General features: G+C 38.8%; 1 protein-coding gene across 1 annotated transcript in view; it reads right to left on the bottom strand.

Moving 5' to 3' along the window:
• The window catches only part of fcho1 (FCH and mu domain containing endocytic adaptor 1), a 63386-nt gene extending 41654 nt beyond the window's left edge, over positions 1-21732 (bottom strand). Inside the window, 2 exon segments of the mRNA XM_039811643.1 lie at positions 8050-8100; positions 21616-21732. Coding sequence (XP_039667577.1) covers positions 8050-8076 — 27 coding nt within the window. The 5' untranslated portion in view covers positions 8077-8100; positions 21616-21732.
• Positions 21733-22999: the final 1267 nt, after the last annotated feature.

Genomic DNA, 22999 nt, shown 5'->3' with positions numbered 1-22999 from the left:
CCATATGGCCCAGCTCTAATGTAAGCCAACCTTCAACTGTGTCCGAGACAAAATTCTCTTTTTTGTTAGAAAATGGTGAGAAAAAAAAAAAAGAAATGTGAAAAGAAATGCATGAGTCAATTACTAAAACATGCTTAAACATTTAGATGCAGCTCAGTTAAGGAACATTTCTGATTTTACTAACAAGCTAAATAATTTGGATCAAAAGCCACATTTAGCCAACACGCCACCATTTTTTCGATCAACAACATCAACTTGCTGCTCAAAGAAAGATTATAAAATGTAACATGCTCTCTTGAAAAAGCTCCTTAAACAATATCATCTGAGCCAACTGCCACAATTTACCTTTACTTCATTTAAAGATCTAAGCACTTCCTCCACCACTGCCCATTCCCAGTGGAAAAAAAGTTGTTTCTTCTAGACTTTTTTTTTTTTTTAAGACGTTTTGCTCTGTTTTTCAACATTTGTATGATCAGGAAAGTGAAGTGTTGCTCAGCTTGGCTCAGGATTTATGATACAGTGCTTCATTCTCTGGCAAAGTCTAGCTTTGCCTTTAGTTCTGGCTATTTGTCAAATCTGCCCTTACAGACTGACTGAGACTGGATCCAGTGTCTGAGAACATTCCTGCTCTGTAATACAGCCCTTCAGTCATATGAAACTAAGGTACTGAGCCGAGCAGAGCAGAATTGACCAGAACAAAAGAGAAAAGACAAAGCTGGAATTATGCTTCTCTGGGCTTCTGAGCACGGTGGTCACTCGGAGATGTCCACGTTTCTTTTATACTTGCATGTATAACTTGCGTGACGTTTACTTTTTTTCTTTGTTTCCGTTTCAAACCCGCCCCCTCCCAAACAGAGTTGAATCAACCTGCTTCACCCATAGATCCATACAATAAAGTTGGAGAGGTGTGCGTCTGCTTCTCTGCGAGCATCTACAGCCTATGGCAGAGTTCTTCAACAGGGGGTCCGTGACCCGTAGGGGGTCCCCAGAGTTACTGAAAGGGGACCTTCAAATTATTGTTTACTAATGTTTTGAAAGTAAAAAGATAAATCGGCATATTTGTAAAAACAAACAAAGATTGAATTCACACAACATGTAAAAGCAGCAACAGTCTTTAACTAGTATGAATTATGAAAGGACACATTCACAGCACAGGGCTTTATATTCAATTATGGACGGCTGCTCATACTGTAATTTGTTTAAGATGACTGCACATAAGACCTTTAAATAACTGCCCAAGATAAGTAGATTGTTGAGAGTTAACAGTGTGTGCATTTTGCTTCTTCAGGTTAACTCTTAACTCAAGACAAAACCAAATGATGCTGCTGTTCACCAAGAATACTCATACCGAATCTTTTGACAATCATTCGGCAAATGGCATATTTATAGAGTGCCACAGTATAAATACTTTGGTATCTGGCTGGACAATAATCTTAACTTCAAGCATCATATTAACGCTTGGATTACTAAATTGAGAACAATACTTGGTACAGAAGTACAGAAATAAGAAGTGCTTCCTCATTCACAATAGAAAACAAATGGTCTAATCAATATTTTGTATCTGTTTTGGATTATGGGGATGTTACATATGGAAAAGCTGCTGCCTAAGTGGTGATCCTTACAGCACCAACCACTGCCATTTTTACCAAAAGGTTGGCTTGCCTTATTTGGCTGTGAGGCGGGACCAGCATTGGTTTAGATTCATCTATGAAGCTTATATACAGATGCTTCCACCCAATATTTCATTCCTTTTAACTCTGAACTAACATAACCTTGGTACTTGCTCACAGAATAGGTTATTTCTCCACATTCCATTACTCTGAACTGAACTGATCTAGGAAAACATTAATTCTCCTATAGTGTACATTATACATGGAATCACCTGCAAAAGGCTTTAAACTTGGACTTGCCGCCACTACGACTGTTCAAAGGCTTTATTTCAGACCATGTTTAGATTGTAAATGCTTTTAACTATACAGTAATTTTATCTGGTTTATTGATTTGTTTCTATTTCATAAGGCATTGTATTTCTTTCTTCCATTTTATTATATAATCCATAGCATGTTTATTATCCTGTATTCTAACTTTAAACTATCATACATTGTTGTTTTTATTGTTTGACGTTTTGTTTGAAAGTATTGTTTTACGTCTCGACACTGTTGTAAATCAGGATACCTCCTTAATGGTCTTTGGAGAGAAAATACAGGTTGATTGATTAAGTCTCCTGCAAAAAATTGCTGCAAATTAATCAAAATACATATTACATATGATCCAGCTCAGTACGCCACACAATGTAGCTGCAATAAATCAGGAAGCTGTCAAAAGTAAAGCTAAAAACAATCCACCCCTGCTTTAGACAGTATATCACCGAGCCATCCAGCCAGTCGACTGACTGGTCTGTCAGTGCTGTTGTGAGTTTTGCTGACTCACAGAAACTTTTTCTGCTGACTGGGCAGGTCGAGCAGACCGAACAATCCCACAGCAGAGAGGTAGCAATAACATCAGGAGCAGGTAGCAGCAGCCTGGCACCACTGATAGCTCTAGACTTATTTGCTGTGTGGGCCAGTCTAAGAAATTCACCTCTGCTGGTCTAAGATGCTCCTGGGTTTCCAGGGGAGGGATAGGCCATGTGGATAGTTCCTGGTAGGGTTTGGCTATGTCTACCGAATTGGCATATGACGATGTCCACAGTGAAACAATAATTAATATTCAGGCATCTTGCTCCCAGTGCGCTCTCGCTGCACGTCTGTATTGGCCTGTCTGTCTTATCTGTCCGTCTATCTGTCTTGCTGTGCTCCCTGACTGAGTGCTGAGCACTGCGGACGTGGACTGCCCGAGTCATCCACAGTGAAACAGAAATCTTATGGGCACAAAATGCGCTAGGGGAGCTATATCCACCACCATTCAAAATTAAAGGATGTCTGTAATCTTATAAATCATTACATTCTTTCGCTAGAAATGAGTGTGTTTCATAGACTGTAAAAATAAGTGCGTTTGTAATTGTACCAGTAGCTCTCGCGCTTTCTTTCTCATACACTCTCTCGGTCTCTCGAGTGCATGCTGTCCAGAGGAAATACGCAATTACAACTATCCAAAATGATTTTGGGGGGGGGGGAAGTGACAGCCTGAATGTCCACCTTCAGATTTTTAAGACTTATTTATTTTTGATTAGGACAATGCACATGAATCAACATTTCTGTAAATGCGCCAGTGTTAGCCATTCGGCAAATTTTCAACTGCAGTCATGCATGCCTTTATGGTGGGAAGAAACCAGAGCACCCGGAGGAAACCCACGCAAGTATAGGGAAAGGCCTTGGACGACCTGGGTTTGAACCTAGAACCTTCTTGCTGTGATCCAGAAGTGCTAACCACTGAGCCACCGTGCTACCTTGCTAGTGGCACTCGCAAAATCAATGTGTGCCATTGATAAATTGAAATTGTTACTTTTGAAGCATGCAATGAATGCCATTAGCGCCATTTGAATGATAATGATATATCATGAAACATATATCATGAAACGGTGTATAGATCAAATAACCTCACGAGAATGTCAGTTTTTGACTGATCCAGTGAATAAAATACTTTAAAAGGTAAACCATCACATGTAGTAAAATCTCACATTTTTGTTGCTCCCCAGATGCTGTGTGTGGCTGTGCACTGCTCCTAATGCTTAGGATGGGTTAAATGCAGAGATTGAATTTTCACCACATTGTATGTGACGAAGGTGTCCAGAATCATTTCATGCTGAAAGTATCCCATTTCATTCGTTACACTCCCTCTTACTTTCTCACACACACACACACACACACACACACACACACACACACACACACACACACACACACACACACACACACACACACACACACACACACACACACACACACACACACACACACACACACACACAGAAACACACAGAAACTGTCTCTTTCAAAAAGGGCAGCTGTAAAGAACAGAGGAGGGCAGGAGAGATAAAATTAGTGAAGAGGCAGAGACAAAAGAGGGAGGGACACATGGGAAGGAGAAAAAGTTCCACACTGTGTGTTTACTGTTCTTCACCCCGAGAGAAAACCCCATGACTCAAAGTGATGGGAGGGCAACAACGATGGCATCATTAAACTAGAAGCAGGCAATAATAAAAACCCACTGGGCGTTGTTTGTGTGTATTTCTATGCACACACACACTCTTGTATCTGCAGGCAAAGAAGGAGCTGATTCTAAGAAGTGAAAATAGAAAACAACACTTTATACTGTACAGCCTCAAAACAGGACAGCTTCCTGATCTTTACGGTTATTCTTGGAAATAGTTCATTTAAATCCCCTCGGATATCCTGCAGACTCACACCAAGGACATTTTATGGTCTATTCACCCCTGCAGAGAGAGAATACAGTCTGTACTGAGATGAGAGATGGGAATATTATCAAAGAGCCTTCTACAGCTCATCTTAATAATAAATCCAAACTTTTTTCATTTGTGCGGCGTTAATTTCCATCACTGTCTGCAGTGAAGCAGTCCAGGCACAAATGCACAATGTTTTTTAAGTTGTAAAGCTATTCCCTTTATTCTCTTATTTAAAGCAACGTAATCCTCAAAAGTATCTCTCTTGCTTTCTGCGGATAAGTGAGCTTCACATTCATAGTGACGATAGTGGCATCCCAACTCCAAGCTGGTTTTAAGTATGTATGTACGCATTTATGTATGTGTGTTAATAAAGTAAAATCAAAACAGTCAGAATGCCTTAAGTTTTGAGTGTGCCATTGATGGATACTATTATTCCACAGTGCAATGCACAAAGAAATGAAGGAGCTGCTCAGAAACTTAAAAAAATTAAAATAAATCAAAAATCGTGGAGAAAATAAACAGTAATTATTAAATTTTTGGAAGAAAACATTTTGCTGTCTCTTGCTATGGACTTTTTTGCATTGTGTATACTCTACATCTTGTGGCCTTTAACGACCCAACAGGACCAGTGCAAATGGCAGATTAGCTGGATAATGAGAACGACCATTTTGTTTCTGTTTTTGACACTGAGGTCATGTTAGCCAAATTTGACTCGCCAGTGGCATTTTTAGTCGACAGAGAAGCTGAGTAGCGTTTGCTGAGACCGGTTAGTCGATTTAAGAGGTATTTCTACAACTTGTTCAGCTGCAACAATCCCATACACACTTTTCACGGCTGTAGCTAGGTAGCTAGTTATCTACACAAGAAGACATCCCCATTCTGAATCCCGCCTAATAAACTCCGATTAGTCATCTGTTTTTCCAACCAGAGGAAGCAGCCGTTAACGGGCACAACACCAGACAAACAAATCTGATTCAGAGGTCTGAAACCAGGCTCACAGCAGATTCCATATTCAATCAAATGAACCCAAACTAATTTACACCACAGTAAACTTGGGGCTTGGAGCCCACAAGAGTCCAGGGCCCTGGGAATTTGCCTGCTATATTAGTTGGTTATCTATTCTTGAAAAAAAATCTCATGAGGAAATTCTGTTGTGTTGCATGAAATCTTTTTGAAAATGAAAAATCTAAATTCCAAGAACAACTAAGCAGCACAAATCCTTTAAGAAATCTATTCCTAAGACTTAGCCGTGCCTTAAATTACTAATGATGTACTTAATTATAGCTGATAGTCCCCCTGTGGGCCATGACTGCAGCTCATATGTAGTTAATGGGAAAGGACAGCGTGCTATGAGGAGGCTTTGTGAGCGGCTGTGAATGTTCTTGAGCCAAACAAGACAAGGCTCTGTGTGTCTGTGTGTGTGTGTGTGTGTGTGTGTGTGTGTGTGTGTGTGTGTGTGTGTGTGTGTGTGTGTGAGACTTGTTCCCGAAGCGGCTGTGTTGTCTAATTAACCGAAGGGTTGATTTGTATTACACAGCTATTCAGGCTGGGTGGGAAACACAGTTATGCATACGTAAACACATGCAGGCACACAAATAACACATATTAGCTTAAAGGATCAAGAAAATGTAGCTGTATTTTCAAGGTAGGCACTGTGAAGAAGCCTAAAATTTAATACAGGCAGGAAGATGAGTTCTCTGAACTCATCTTGAATCTCATGCCTGGCTAAAATTCTGCTGCATTGACTCCCTGTCAGCTTGCTTCCCTCGCTACCAGTTTGCTCTCATTTTCTTGCTTTTTCCACTTGCCTCTGTGCCTGCAGACCTGCTTCTCTGCCCACAGCAAAAATACTGCAATATCCATGGATCATAGATGGCTGTTTAGCAGGCATTTTTATTTATTATTTTAATATTCTTCCATTTAAACGCACATGCATATCCACAAACCAATAGTTTTGAGTACCATTATCTTGTTTAATGCTTTGGCCTTTAATTATAAACACCTCCTCTTATCTAATCAGCTTAATTTTAAGATGCTGGATGCTGACATTGACGGATTGACAGAGAATGATCAATAGGCAACCACTCCTTCTGATCTTTGCCCCAGGTACAAAAACCTGGATACTGGATCATTTTTTTTTTTAATACAAGAACCTTGAATGTTTTAATTCCTTCCCGGTTAAATGTGCTCATTTTCCTATCTGAATACCGTTTCTGTGTCTGAATTATAGTGCTACTGCTAAAATATTACTGAGGACTTTTCTAAGTGTCATGAGGCAAGGTAGAAGAAATAGGGCACACCTGAAATAGATGTACCAGATGTGTGGGGACAGAGAGAGGAGAAATTGAGGAAGGAAAAGAAAATAAGGGAAAGAGAAGAAGGGGGGGGGATGAAAGAGATTTCCCTACTTTACGCATCTGAGGAAAGCTGCTAATGAGGCTATCAATTACTGCACAAATTAATCTAAATAATGTGCCAAAATTAACTGGTATCGCGTAGTATGAGTTACCAGTTTATTATTAGGCACACTTGTAAAATCTAAAGCATTCAAACACAATAATGTAAATCCTAAATTTGCAAGGCTCATAATGATCAGCTACTGTATGTGTTGATACTGAACATGGCATCATGACTTCGCGTAAATATACACGCCACTTTCCTAAAGCCAAGTGGTGTGTTATCTGTATGCATTTCAGCTATCTGCGTGTATGTCTATGCTGTATACAGTGGACGGCAGTCTGCAACGTCACAGCATAAACACACACGCCACTTTCTAAAGCCACGTGGCGTGTTATCGCGAGGCTACGTGTTATTGCAAGGCTGGGTTTCGGAAACGTCACACGCGGGTTGGGTTTAGGAAAAGAAGAACCGTTGGCTTCAGGAAAAGAATAAAGCCAGGGTTGGGTTTAGGAAAAGAATATCTTTGATCAGAAATTTCCTGAAAAAAAAAAAAAAAAAAAAAACTTAAGATGATATTTTGTTTTGGTAAAGTGTGTTGTTTAACCCTGCCTGACATATTGAGGAAAAAATCTTTACACATCTACTTATTGGCTTTTTCACAACTTTCAACTGCATCGCACAGCCTTCATCACCAAACGACGTTTGCTTATAAAAAAATAAAATCATATTCGCCCAAATTAAGGTATCCAAAAAAAGTATTGTTATGGTATTGGTACTGAAACTGAAACTCAGGTATCATATTGGCCCTAATGACAAAGCAATCTTTAGCTTCAAGAATAAGACATCTTAAGCTTCAAGAATTTCCATGAAATAAGTAATAGCAAGTTAAAAGCATTTGAAACTACTACAGACAAAAAGCCTTTTACATTAATAACACTGCAGAGTGTGACATCATCTCTGCCTACAATAACTGAATGACATTGCTCTCCATGTGGCAGAAAATAAGCAGATCACTGAATACAAGATCTATTACTTTCAAGTGAGCGGAGGAGGGAAACAGCCAGCGCTTCCTGTGCCTACCTGAGGAGCAGCAGGGAGCCAGAGGTTTGGCTGCTTGACTGAGAATATAAATGAAAAGCTCAGTGACTCATGTTTGTGATTCAGCTATAACATGTGAATAAGTAATTCACATGAGTGTCTCAAGGTGTAAAAACATGATCAATGTAGCCACCATAGGCATGTCTTTCTACATAATCTCCATCATTATATTGACTCTTTTCCAGGTGTTTTCAATTTACACTTACCCAGAAGTTGTTCTTAAAGAAGGCCATATTCACTCAGAGATTCACAGCAATCTGTAAAAGAGGTAGAGAAGAAGTATGAGAGAGCAGGAGATGACATTAATAATAATTCTTTTTTAATTTGCCTGACTTCCATTTTCTCTACATCACAGTCTGTGCTTGGGATAATAACCTGGAAGGATGCCTATTGGGTTCCTTGTAACAATCGGTCAAATGTTTATGCTCAGCCTTTTCTCTACCCTCTGAGAAGAAACTGCAGCATTAAAGTCTCTCCAAAGTACACATAAACAAGCTTCCAGAGAGTCCTGACTTTATAAAAACTCCCTGGACACCTATAGTGCAGGAAGGGAGGCCCAGAGGGAGAACAGAGGAGAGCTTAACAAATGACTTCAAAAGGATAAACTCACAGGAAGGAGGGAGCGGAGAAAGGAAGCAGGGAGGAGGAGTGACAGGGGAGATGGGGGAGGAAGGTGAGGGAATACAGGAGAGAGAAGAGATAAATCGATGGAGGAACGAGGCAGAAGAGGCGGAGGTAGCCACAGAGGAGCTGATACAGCTTGTGAAACTGGAGGCTGCAGCACTCTGCTCTGATTGGCTGAGTCAACTTCTGTCCCATGCTGCTGTTGATTAGCTCATCTATCTTTAAGGTTAGCATTTATGTATTATCTTATTATTTATGTATTATATTAGAGTGCAAAAACATCACAGCAGCAAATGCATAGCACCAAAATAAATAAATAATATAATTATACTTAAATTCAAACTACTAAAATAAAAAAATCTTATTTTTGTTGTTGTATTAATACAGCAGCCGAGCATACACCTTTTGACCCATTACACACACACACACACTTTGTCCTGCCCCTTCCAAGAGAATCCATAATGTAAGTGTCTCCCCAGAGCTGCCCTCATACAGGATTTTCTGTTATTTTGCTGACTGTGTGTGTGTGTTGACAACAGCCCTTTCCCTGCATTGGCACAGACTCAGCTCAGTCCGGGTGACCTGGCATTAGGCTGCAACACACAGATATAAACACAGCGAGACCTCACACACACACACACACACACACACACACACACACACACACACACACACACACACACACACACACACACACACACACACACACACACACACACACACACACACACACACACACACACACACACACACACACACACACACACCTTGTTAATTAGCTCAGCGGTGGGACTGGATGCCCCTGCAGACAGCATTCTGTTTGGCAGAGCAGGTTAGCTCGGCACAGGAGAAAGATGCAAAAAGACTGAAATATTATCGTGCAGATCTCGGTGATAATATATCCCCATTAATTGATTTTTAATGGAATAATAGAGACACAACATAATCATATCCTGTGATAGTTTTCCAAATTAATTATTCAAACTAACAAACTTAGCTACTGAAGTTTTAGTTTTAAATGTGTGAAAAGGTTTGTCTGATGTAATGCATACGTTTGATAATGATTATTGTTTAATTTTATTGATACATTTCTGTGCACCACAAGATATTTTACCAACCTTGTCAACATAAGGTATTTTAAAACAGAACATATAGGAAATTATAGGTAATGATTATACCCAGGGCTCGACATAAGCAATGGCCCGATGGCCCGGGGCCAGTAAAAACGTATGTCGGGCTGGTTGCAGCCACAGTCACTGGTGTGTGCGTTACACGCAGCACATGTAGCCTACTGACTGGAAACATTAGCGAGGATTATTTACCACCGATGGCGCAGATGAACTAACGCTACACTCGTTACTGTAAGTAGGTAGCCTACAATAAAACCTCCATGATTAAAGAGTCAATACTTATCAATAACGCACCTACCTGTTCTACAGGCAGAAACACGTAGAAACCGATATCTCAGTCTGCTCTGTTCGCGCTTCTCCACTCGCGCCCAATCACGGCTGTGCAAACACAGCTCTACTCTGCAAACAGCGAATTTTACAAACGAGCTAAAATGAAAGATGTCAGTTTGTAGTCTAACTGTTTGTCTTAATTTGCAACCAATCTTGAACTTTGGACAAACTCTTGTAAACGTAGCTGATTTCTAAACGAGCCATCCTTCGCTGGAGCGGTAAACCTATGGATGTATTTTAAGACCAAAACAAATACACGTGGCTACTTAATATGCACGTGAATGACGCGTTCTTCATTGTTGACGATGTTGCCAGTTGTATTATTTAGCAACAGAAATGTCTTATTTCAAATTAGGCATACAGGACTAATCTGAGATCATTTATCATCTAGTTATCATTATGGATTTTCCATGTTTTTAGGGGTTTGCTTACTAATGTAAAAATATAGCATTAATTTAGTAAGAAAGTGAAAATATCAAGATGACAAGATGATGCGTATTAGGTATAATTTTATTTTCTTTATTTGAATGTAGTTGATGACCCCTGGTCTAGCTTTGCTGCTAATGGCACAACATCCAGTGGCAGTGGCTAGCTTTTTTCCTGCTTTTTTGTCATTTTCCAATCACACCTATGATATTTCTTTCAGGGCCAGTAAAAATGTAGAAGGGGCCAGCAAAACTCTGATCTACTGGCCCCTGGGGCCAGTGGGGATTTTTTTTATGTTGAGCCCTGATTATACCAGTGAAGATATTTCATTGTTAGTGCCAGCTCATGTCAGATTTTTTTCGTCCTGATTAATACAGTTGCCACCAATAGATTCTTAATCTCTGGACTGGACTATGGGCTGATTGATTGGTTATATATCACTGGTTATTGTAGCTAATATTCTTAGTAAACTGATATGGGATTCAGACATATTTAGTGAATCTGTAAGATATATGATGTCAATAAATTCAATTTGTTGCCCAATTGTAATATTTAAACAATATCTCAACAATAATTTGGCAAAAAACAGACACACCATGGTGAGGGATGACAGAAGCCTTGTTTTCTTCTTCTGACAGCCTGATGCGCCATATAACATACTATAGATCGGAGTCAATCAGTCATTTTGTTTTAACCCTGAGTGTTTAGACTCAGCACGATCCAGAAACACAAAGACAGAGAATGAGGTGTGCACTGGGACCCCATGTGGATAGCAGCCACGGTGGGACATCCAGTATTCTCCATCTGGTTCCAACTAACCGTTCAGCCAAAATCAGCTCTGAGGCCAGAGAAGAAGTGGGACACACTGTGACCTTAATTCCTCAGGTTCAAGATAATTTTTTATTCAGAAATTAAATGCCCACACAAATGTTGGTTTTGCTGTGGGTCCCCATGCACATATGGTTTAATCACAGCATCAAATCTCAACCTACTGCAGGCACTATGGTAAACTGTGAGAAACCTAAACAGATAGACAAAGAGACTTAAATATATGAATAAATATAAATATATGGGATCATCTTGAGTTGCCTCAGTGCATCGCTTTCAGTGCCACAGTGCCTGCTACAAATGACAGTAATTAGGGATGCTCAATACAAATTAGTGGCCAATATATTATTCTCAGATAAATGAGAAAATTAAATTATTGTTATTGTTACAATATTGGAATTTCAGATGATAATTAAGCCCAATAACGTGGAGCTTTTTCTAAAAATAGCTGCAGGTATTCTGTGAGTGCAAATTAACATTGCAAGTGTAATCAGGGCAGAGACAGACCGATACATTCATATTAGTTTCAATGCTGCATGTAAGCACTTTAAAAAGGGAGAAAAAGAGAAAGTAGAATGTCAGAGAAAAAAAATTACATTTCTTCTGTTAACTACGACTTGTTATCAAAATTGTACTAAGAGTGGAAAAACAAATTGGTAAATTCAAAACTTAGTGCTTCACAGATTTCTTCATGTATTTCATAACAGACTTTCTAAATGAATACATTACAGCTATTGGGATGTAGCCATGGTGTCTTAAGAAAAGGCAAGAAAGTTGTTTCAAGTGAACCACGATTCTTAGAAAATCTTCTCATCATCATCTAGCCTTTTTTGTAATCTTTTAATTTTTAAATAGACTGAATAGTAGGCCTGCACAATAAATCGTTATAAAATCACGATCTCGATTCACCCCTGTTCGAGATTTAATTTTTAAATGACTTCGTTTTTTGTTTTTTTTCTCTCCTTCAATTTATTTATTGAAAGCAGTTCACATTGACATTTATAGGGGCGGGAATCACCAGAGGCCTCACGATACGATATCATCCCGATACTTATGTCACGATACGATATTATTGCGATTTTAAACATATTGCAATATTCTGCGATATATTACCTTTTTTCCAACTTCAGATTTTTCCCAATTTCAAATGATATCCCGAAAGGACAATTTTGTCAACATATGTTTTATCTAAAAAGATGCATTTCTCTGTTTGTTCATCTCACTTCAATTTTATTGGTGCAAAATGTGATTGTCAAGCAGACAAACTGATATATAACACATATATGATAAAAGATCGATACTTGGCGTCTGTGTATCGATACAGTATTGCCACGAAAAATATCGCGATACTATGCTGTATCGATTTTTTCCCCCACCCCTAACATTTACATGTTTTAATTATGTAAAGACATGTTCAAGGAGTTAAGGTAGAGCCTGTATCAGGGCCATATTTAGTTCAATGTGTTATATGTCACTATTTTTGGTAGCCTACTGTACTTAAATGGCCAGTATGTACTTTATTTTCTTTATTCATTGAAGCCTCATGTTTACAGGCTAGTGGTGATGCGCAATGTGTCATAGGTGCCAAGTTTGGTACTGCCAATTTGTTTTGTTTTGTCATGGTTCATGTGTGCAATAAACATACACTGTGAAAAAAAAATCGTGGCAGAGAATCGAGAATCGTGATCGTCAATTCTACGCTAAAAAATCGTGATTCATATTTTTCCCCGAATCGTGCAGGCCTATTGAATACAATATTTAATAATAACATAAAGGCGAGGATTGTTGTTGATTGTTGTTGTAGAATTCATAGCAAAATTTCATAGCAAAAAAAGTAGTTGTTCAGATATTTCAATAGACCAAAGTGCTAATAATAATCGAGAACATGTTTTGGGAAATCTTACTTTCTTTGGTTTAGAAACAGATATTTTGACACACAATGACACATGAAAATTACATACTATACATGTCTTGTAATCCTGTTTCCCTGCCAATATATTTACATTCAATCATGCTTGACCATCATTGATTTTTTTATGCGAGATGATCATGTATAACAGGAGAGCCAGCAGAGAGAGAGAGAGAGAGAGAGAGAGAGAGAGAGAGAGAGAGAGAGAGAGAGAGAGAGAGAGAGAGAGAGAGAGAGTGATAAGCACAGCCACACAGATAGTAAGGCAAGAAAAGAAACACAAGGTTTAAGGTAAGGATCATATCATCAACAGACAGACAGTAGGGTCAGTTAGAGATACAAGGCAATCAGCCTTATCAATGGAGACACACTAACCTCTTCTCCTGCTCTCTGCCACCCTCACACTGCCTGACAACACACAGATGGCTGCCATGAAAAATTAGGACTTAGTAAAAGCAGATGGAGAGGAGTGAAAGAAAGGCTCTTACAGACAAGCACTATCCACATCCCATATAATTCCTGCAGGAAATAAATGGTGCATCCTCTCTGCCCAAATTGAGCATTTTTATTTCCCTTTCCTCTTTCTTTTGCCAGAGAGCAATCTACCAACAGATGCCTCTTTGGAGGAAGGGAAGGAGGGTAGGTCAACACAATCTCCTGCCTCCTCACCACCTCCACCTGCCTGTCTCTCTCCTTTGAGTGGAGTGGGAGAAAAGGTGAGAGAGGTTGGACAAGAATTGCACCCCTTGCTAACGCTGTCGGTGAAAGCGCCGAAGAACAGCATCCTCTGGCTCAAAGAGCAAAATAAAAATGGTTAAATGTAATGACACAGCCAAATGTGGAATACAGATGATTCACTACCCTCTGAACAGGCACACTGTCACAAGCTCAGGGAGCAAAGCAGAAGGGAGATAGAAAGGACACAAAGGAATTGAGCAAAAAAGGAAAAAAGGACAGGTAGAGGTGACAAATAGAAGAGTGAGGTGAGGTGGGTAAATGGTGAGACAAAAAAACCCGCCATCTTGAAGAATCAGACAGGTAAACATAAACAATCCTCCAAAAGGATGATGGACGAGATGAAGAGATGAGACAAAAAGTGAAGCGACATAGTGGCTGTGGCATAAGTAAGATGGATAAAAATGTGTTCCCTAAAACATGCGGCAGATTCACCCCAGACATGTTGGGAGTGTCATTAGTTTTTTGGTCATAAAGTATTGGACAAATAAAAAATTTGATCTGATAATGGAGCTCAATGAAAAGATAACCAAAGTGATTACTATTCATCCAATTCTAAATTGTGAGGATTTTGGGAGCCTGGGTAGCTCACCTGGTGAGCGCACGGCCATATGCAGAGGCTCAGTCCTCGCCGCAGCCGCCGTGGGTTTGGTTCTGACCTGCAGCCCTTTGCTGCATGTCCTATCAAATAAAGGCCTATAATGGCAATTTGTTTTTAATTCCCTGGGAAACTGTGAGTAGCTTTTTTCACTATTTTAAATAATACAGATTAATCGGTAATGAAAATAATCATTTCTTGCACCCCTAGTGTCCAAATATGTTTTTAGTCATTACTATTTAAAATACCAGCAATGCAGTCAGATTTCTACTTCTCAAGTGCAGCTGTGAGAGAAGTTGGACAAGGACAAACAGACAGAATTTATGGAGCAGCTGGAGGCTTACAGAGAGGTCTACTGCACTGCAGATCGACTCTTCTGTCCCTCAGTATTAGTTTTAAACCTGATTTAGCGAAGCGTGGAGGAGAGATCATTTTGTGTCAGGCCTAATTTCCCCTTCACTGCCACCAGACAGCTTTCTGCACTCCTCTGCCACATCTACCAGCATGCGATGACTCACCGCTGTGTCTGGTAATTTTATAGCAAGACTTGACTGTGCTCCAATATGGTGTTTCAATTCATCTGGATTAATTCAATTGAGTTTCTCCTTCCATTTGTCAGAAAAGACTTTTGACACAAAAGAAGCACAACTAAAAGCTTGTTTCTGCACACTTATTCTCTATACTTATCTCTGTCAACGACTCAATTCACCTGTCTGCATCATCGCCACTGACTGTCAGGACAAATACATGACTTCCAGGGGGATCAGGGGATAGTGAAACGCTTGCCCTTTGCGGACAACATATGGTTCAAAAGGTCAACTTACAAATGATTCAGAGCTTTCAATGCATCTCATGGTCTTCATTCAACGGAGTTGGCTCAGGAGGCATCACGTGACCTACATGTGAACTTTTGGTCTCATGATAACAAGTACGCGGGAGGAATAGATCATAAACCCTTGTCTGAAAATTAATAAACAACACTTTAAGGGTTCCTACTAACAATATTTATTTATTATCGATTGATTTGCAGATTATTCTTTCTTTCTTTTCTAGTCTATAAAAAGTCCGGGAATAGAGAACAAATCCCATTATAACATCCCAGTGCACAAGGTGGCAAGAACATCAGCAAATATTCACATTAGAGAACCTAATGTTTAAAATTTAAAATAAATAAAAAATGTTCAGCATTTTTACTTGAAAAATGAGTGGAACAATTATTTGATTATCGGAGAAAAGTCTTCGATCGATCAACTAATCGTTGAGTTCCAAACTATTTTAATAATTGATTAATAATTCAAGTTTAAGCAAAAATGCCAAACATTATCTGGGTCCAGCTTGTAAAATGTGAGGATTTGTTGCTTTTCTCGATTTACATAAGTGAATATCTTTGGGTTTTGGACTGTTTGACTGCAATTTGAACACATCTGCTTGGAAACTGGGACATTTCTTCCATCTTACAAATAAAAAAAAAAATCATCAAAAAACATAAGTCAGTCAATAAGCTCATGTATAAAGAAGAAATACAGATCAACTGTCTGCATCGGACCCTGATCTTACTCGATATGCAATATCCTGGTCAGGATTCATTGTGTGTCTATTATGAAGAGAAAGACTGCTACAATCATGAATGACAAATCCAGCACGCCCAAATTGTTGGCAAAGCCCACAAAGCCAAATGCGTCAACATAAACACTAAAGCACTAAAACCAGAGCATGCACTTTAGTGATGACACACTGAAACCAACTATCACATCACCGCCAACTTGATAACAGAATTACACCCTGTATTTAATGACTAAAGCAGCTTCAGAAACAACACTGTGCAGAGCTTATTCTCTTAAAGCGACAAACAGGTTGCTGGGTGAGCGTGTGCTCGAGCCTTAAGTGAATGAGACCGAACGAGAGAAATAGTGAGACAGCAAACACAACAGACAGGAGGGCAGAGAGAGAGAGAGAGAGAGAGAGAGAGAGAGAGAGAGAGAGAGAGAAAAAAAAAAAAAAAAAAAAAAAAAAAAAAAAAAAAAAAAAAAAGAAAAAAAAAAAAAAAAAAAAAAAAAGAGAGAGAGAGAGAGAGAGAGTGTAAAAAAAAAAAAAAAAAAAAAAAAAAAAAAAAAAAAAAAAAAAAAAAAAAACACAACCCAGGCTGTGGGCTCCCCATTGTCCTGGCCTGAATGTGCTTTTGTCACTGCAGCATACAGCCACAGTCCAGTCCACTCTAGGACAACGTGCCAGGCGGGCATCACTTCCAAGCCCTGGCATGACCAGCTGTGCGAGAGTGCACGCAGCATGGCCGCAAACACTCTCACAATACACGTCGACGTCCGTACACAGCTAGAGATTGACACACTAGAGATGAGTATGCATGCAGCAGTGCAGCTGTGAATTAAGACCGAGCATAGTCTAACACTTCAATTTATTGTATCTGAGGAGAGACGGAGGACAAATTTCCCCTCTCATTTTTACACTTTCAGTTTGTTATCACACAGAAGCTGGAATGAGGATAAATGTTGCCATTTTTGCTTGAAAAGTAAACTAATAATAATAATAATAATAATAATAATAATAATAATACATCAAATTTATATACAGTAACCCTTTTCTAGGTACTCAAAGTCAAAGTCGATAGAGCCTGGGCTAGCAGGCCGGGCTTTGGAAAGCCAGTTCAAATAGGTGCGTTTGTTGTTTTAAAACAACTAATCGATTAGCAAAATTGGCGGTGGTTTTGACCAACACTCCAAATAAAATTAATCTTTAATTTAAATGATGTAAAACAGAGGCAAACAGCAAATGCTCACATTTAGAAGCTGCAACAGGCACATATTAAGCATTTTAGCTTAATAAATTACTTAAATGATCAACTGATTATCAAACCTGTTGGAGATTAGTTTTCTTTAATGACTAATTGCTCCAGCTCTATTTATCTGATATCTGTCATATGACTAATAGAAGGAAAAAACGATCAGACGGCATTTCAATTTTTTCTTGATTAACCGATTAATCGTTTGGATCAATAGAATATCCCAAAATAGTGAAAGATACAGATTATGAGTTTCAGAGTACAAGTCGACGTATTCAAATTGCTTGTTTTGTCCGACCAACAGTCCAAAACCAAAAGATATTCAGTTCACGGTGATGTAACAAAGAGAAAAGCGGCAAATCCTCCACTTTGACAAGCAAATCTAATCTATTATTAAAATGGTTGCAGATTAATTTGCTGTCCATTGGTTAATTTACTAATCTTTTCAGCTTTGGTCTATGAATAATGTAGGAAAAAGATAGAACAGTTTTTTTAACCAAAAGATTATGAAGATCACTATGTAGTAAAACTGTAAATGAATACACCGTATTCAAGGTTTCCCTCCTCGTGGCTGTGGCCGAGTAATCTCAAATTGAAATCACCCTCAATGCTGATATTAAGCAAATCAACTAAACAATTTTCTTTCACCTCTCCTTATCATGCTTGGCCTTTGAGCACAGCAGAGCATAACAAGAACCAGTAACCCAGAAACAGATCACAGACCATTCTGCCCCAGGATCCTCCCATCTGTCAGGAGGAGATCTTGGCTGGGATCATTCACAACCTCAGGCACAGGTCATGGTTTACACAAGGTACACAATTTCACAGCCTGTTGTCACCTCAACTTTTAAACGCATAATCTTAACTGCACTTGAAAATGATTGCACTGTAAATCAAAAGCTTTGAATTGAAAGTATTAAGAGTTTTGTTTGTGTTTTCATTATGTAACAGGGTAGATTTACTGTTTCCTGCCTCAGATTTCCTGCCTTTGGGTTCTGCCCTGCTTGGCAAAGCAGAGGGAAGGCCTTGGGGCACTCCAGCCTACATATGAGAGGCTACACATGTATAATTAATATCTGTCACTGGCACCATATAATGTGTTGTAGGATAGCCAATAGGGGAGGAGGAAGGCAGGAGTAAGTAATAATAAAAAGATCCCTATCGCGTGGCCGGGTTGGCACGGTTGGTAGAGCAGGCGCACATGTGGAGGGTTACTCCTCGACACAGCAGCCGTGAGTTCGACTGCGACCTGCGGCCCTTTGCTGCATGTCATTCCCCCTCTCCTGTGAAAATAAAGGCCTTAAAATGCCCAAAAAAATTATCTTTTAAAAAAAAAAAAAAAAAAAAAAAAAAAAGGAGAGAGGGGAAAGAAGAGTCATCAAGTAAGGTGAAGTATGGTTTCAGACAACATTTCTATTCATTTTGCTGTGATAGCATCAATATCTTGCAGAACGCAAAAATTTCACCATTTGACTAAGACCAAAACAAAAAAATCAGTGAATCATAGCATAAATATCCACCAGCTGTCAAATCCTGGGTTTGAAATTCTAAATGACCTCCACTTAGCACATCCAAAATAAAAACATGTTAACACTGGCATCTGAAAATATCCAAGCTTTACATTAGATGTTAAGTGCTTTTACAGACTGTCCAACTCCCCAGCTACATTATCACATTGTCACCAATGTATTTGCACTACTGTGAATCCAGTAAATATGTCACAGTGTGGGGTCACTGTTGAGCTTTTTATTCATTTATCATAATCGTTGGTATAGAATGCTCGCATCTAGCCCAGAGCTCACTCACTCAGGCAACATAATCTCCAAGACAATTTTATGGCAATCAATGTAATATTTGTTGAGACTCCTAACTAAATTACCATTTATAGAGCCACACGACGATGGCAGGTAAAAAAACATATCTTTATCTCAGCAGCATTAAGGCAGAATCAATAAAGCAAAAAGCTTATGGAAATTCACAAAATTAGAGCAAAGCATCTTTATTCAATCCAAAATGTTCTTCTAGGTTGCGATCTAACTTGTAGTCTAATCATAATCATACCTTTGGATATGCATTACTACTGAGCCTCAACAGACACTAGAAAACAGCCTTTGGTCAGTGAATGACCATCGATCGTCAAGAACTATGCAGCAGCAAATATGACTTGCCTCTCCTGTTAACTCAGGAGAGGTGAGAAAAAACAACTGTTCCTCCCAACACTGGTGCACTTCTCTTTATTTAATGATTATAGAACCCCGACCCCCGACCCCCCTTTCTCTCCATCCCACTCATCCTGATTCACTTTCTGAGCGTTAAGCAAGGAAAAAGTCTATCTCCTGTTGAAGACAAGGCACCAGAGAGAGAACTCAACTCCTGCCATTGAGGCAATCAGAGAGAGAAAAACAACAGCGGCAGACAGGCCATTGTAGCACAAGAAGACAGCTGTGCTGCAGTGTGAAGATGCAAATATTGTGGCTAATGTTATAACTGTTTGGATATTAACCGTCTATCCGACAGTTAAAAAGGGGAATTCCAGTTTGGTTGCTTTGGTGCAACCGGACAGTTTGCACCTCCTAAAAGTGACGCAATAAAGCGTGTGCCCACCTCAAAACCCTAAACTCACCAAAATGATCGTTCCTACTTTTTGCTTTTGAAGATATTTTACCCTATCAAATATTGGTAGAATCAAGCAGAGTAGAATCATACTACTGGCTGACAAATGATATATAATCTGTATTTTTTCAAAGATGATTTCTATCACATTGTACTGCATTTGATAGCATACAGTAGAGAGTGACAGGAAATGCTAAGAGAAAGGAAATAAGGGATATTGTGGTTGTAGACATGTAGGCCGCAGTGAAACCCCCAATATGTATTTTACCATAAAAGTTTGAGGCATATTCACATTCGTAATTGAATATCTGCGTTTTGAGTGTTCTTCGAAATGTAAGCACGTTTACAAACATTACTGATATCTGAAAACATTAACAATTTAGGTTGTTGTTAAGTGTCATATTAAAATACCTTTCAGGTTATTTGAGTGTTGGCAGGCTCCACTCCTGTATTTGATTGTCAGGAGTCAGTCTACCCTTATGTATTACAGATTGTGTCTTTTAAGTTAAAAAAACCAAACGGGCCTATGTGGTAAGGTTATTAAGGTACCACTGCAGTGTTGTCAGCAATATACTACATTTCAATTCAAGATAGTATAAAACTGAGTCATCATATAAAAAAACCCAGAGAGATAAACAACTTCTTATCAAAAGCTCTGTTTAATCTGATCCTTCCTGAGTAGAGGTTGTTTACAAGACCTGGACCAGGGTGTCTCAAATTTGAGTACCATTCTCCAGTAGAGGCAAACAAATACCTGCCATACCTCAAAGCATTCGCATAGGATATCTAGGACACACCAGTTAATATTTGGAGGAATGAGCAGCTCTCTCCATCTAACCTAGAACCCCATCATAGGTCTCTGATCTTTGAGCTCCAGCAGTAAACCCATAACTTGGCTTGCTGTTTTGTTTTGGTATCATTAGGTATCAGCCAGTTTCATGAGGTATTAGCCACTTTCAGCTTAGCTTAGTTTAGCTCAGTATATACTATTAAGTAACAAAACCTTGCAGTACAGAAATGCCAAAGATATAAAGAGATCATTTCTAAACAGTCCACAGGAAAGCCCTGGTGAGTTTTTGTCAACTGTAAAATGTCCAGTCTAATACATCATTAGCAGGTTTTTTAAACTCTCAAATATTAGTATGGATATAAGCTTCAGTCATAGGTTCACGTGATTTTACAAACGTATCTAGGAAATGTCCCCATTACAAAAGACAATCTGTCTTAGGATGCAGGAGGATCATTTGACCAGTGTTATTTAGTCGCACAAGAACTGACAGACCAAAAATCTCCCATCATGCTTCAAAAATGACTCTAAGTTAGCATCAGATGACAGAAATACCCTCTGAGTGGGAGCCAGTGTCAAATTAATGTATGTCAGTAGGACTAATATCAAAATTCAGTCCAATAAAACCCTATCCCAGCCCGGCAGATGATGCTAATTCTGAATCCATGTATGGAAAGATATGTTGGTTTGTGAAAGTAAACACTGGTCTACTAAAGTTTAAATTCTGGATTTACGTTATATTTTAAGCTCATGCATTTACTTGTCCCTCGTTAAGTTTCTCGTTCAATGTCAGCTCAATTTCCTTCCGTTCATATGTCAAACAAACGTGTCTACTAACGTTACTGCTGCCAGTTTCATTTCAACAATGTCACAGCCATGCATGACCAACTCGATATTTTTAATAGCCTAGCATTAGCTCAGTCTTTCGAGCCAATTTCTGAATTATATTAGTGTAACATAATTAGGTAAAAAGAAGACAAGGAATAATGCATTACCTGTATAGACTTTTCCAATAGCGTTTATTGTACATTTTCCATCCCCAGTCCTTTCGGCAGCCACAGTCCGACACTTGAATGCACCCTGAGCAGTTTGATCATAGTAGTAGAAATTTCACCAGGCAGTTTCAGTGTGCGCGCAAACTCCCGCCCAGCTCGACGCTGATTGGCTAATCAGTCCGTCCATCAGAGAGAAACGCGTAGTAGGCATAGCAACCATAAAAAGGCGGATCTTAACGAGAATACTAGCAGCCTATTGGGTATTTGTTTCCAGGACGACGCCCACAAAATACAGAACGTATAAATGAAATGTAAGGGACCAAAAGGACGTGGCTTCTGTATGATTATGCCTTTCTAGGAAAAGAAACAAAGGGTAAGCAAAGTTTAGTAATATATTTAACTTCTGTAACCCATTTTTTACTTCTCACTGTCTTAGGGTATAATGTATATTTATATTTATATATTATGTATCTGCTTGTTTCAACACCTCAGTGAAGCTATTGTGATGATTAAATGGATCCACTTAACATACCGCCATATGTATATATATATATATATATATATATATATATATAATTATAATAATTCTGGGCTAATTCAAGGTTCATTGTTCATTGACATATGTGTATGATTGTGTGTGTGTGTGTGTGTGTGTGTGTGTGTGTGTGTTTATGTGTGTATGTATGTGTGTATGTATGTATAGTATATATATATATATATATATATATATATATATATATATATATATATATGCTATATATCATAAGATAATTGTGAATAAGTTATAAATATGTAAAATGAAATAATAATAATAATAATAATTTTCTGAGTTATGGAAAAGGGGTGGGATTAAGTAAGTGTATACTTCTTCCTACTCCTTTTCAGACATGTCTATGTTTTTTTTTATATATATGTCTGAAATAAATGTCTTCATTCATTCAAAACACCTGTGTGGGTGTTCAGAGCGTTTAAACTTGCTCAAAGACCTATATGTCAATGCAAACAGTCATGTAGGCTACATGCAGACAGTCTGTTTTGTTGTTTTCATCTTGAAACTGCTTTATCAAATTGTTAGTTTATTTTTTTAAGATTATTTGTTTAGGCTTTTCCACCTTAATTTTTGACAGGACAGCTAGGTGAGAAAGGGGAGAAGACATGCAGGAAATCGTCACAGGTCGGACTCAAACCCTGAACCTCTGCGTCGAGGCACAAACCTCTCAGTATATGTGCGCCTGCTCTACCCACTGATCCAACCCAGCCACAGTTTAGTTGTTTTGATCTGAATTCAAAAGCCAAAGCAGGGACAACCATGTGCCATCTAAACTAACATAAATAAATAAAATGAATTGTACACTTATTCAAAATGTTTTTTTATGGCTGCACC

The sequence above is a fragment of the Perca fluviatilis genome, chromosome 9 (genome assembly GCF_010015445.1).
Source record: "Perca fluviatilis chromosome 9, GENO_Pfluv_1.0, whole genome shotgun sequence".
NCBI lineage: Eukaryota > Metazoa > Chordata > Actinopteri > Perciformes > Percidae > Perca > Perca fluviatilis.
Note: the sequence above shows the minus strand (reverse complement) of the source record. Positions and strands in the feature narration are given on the sequence as shown.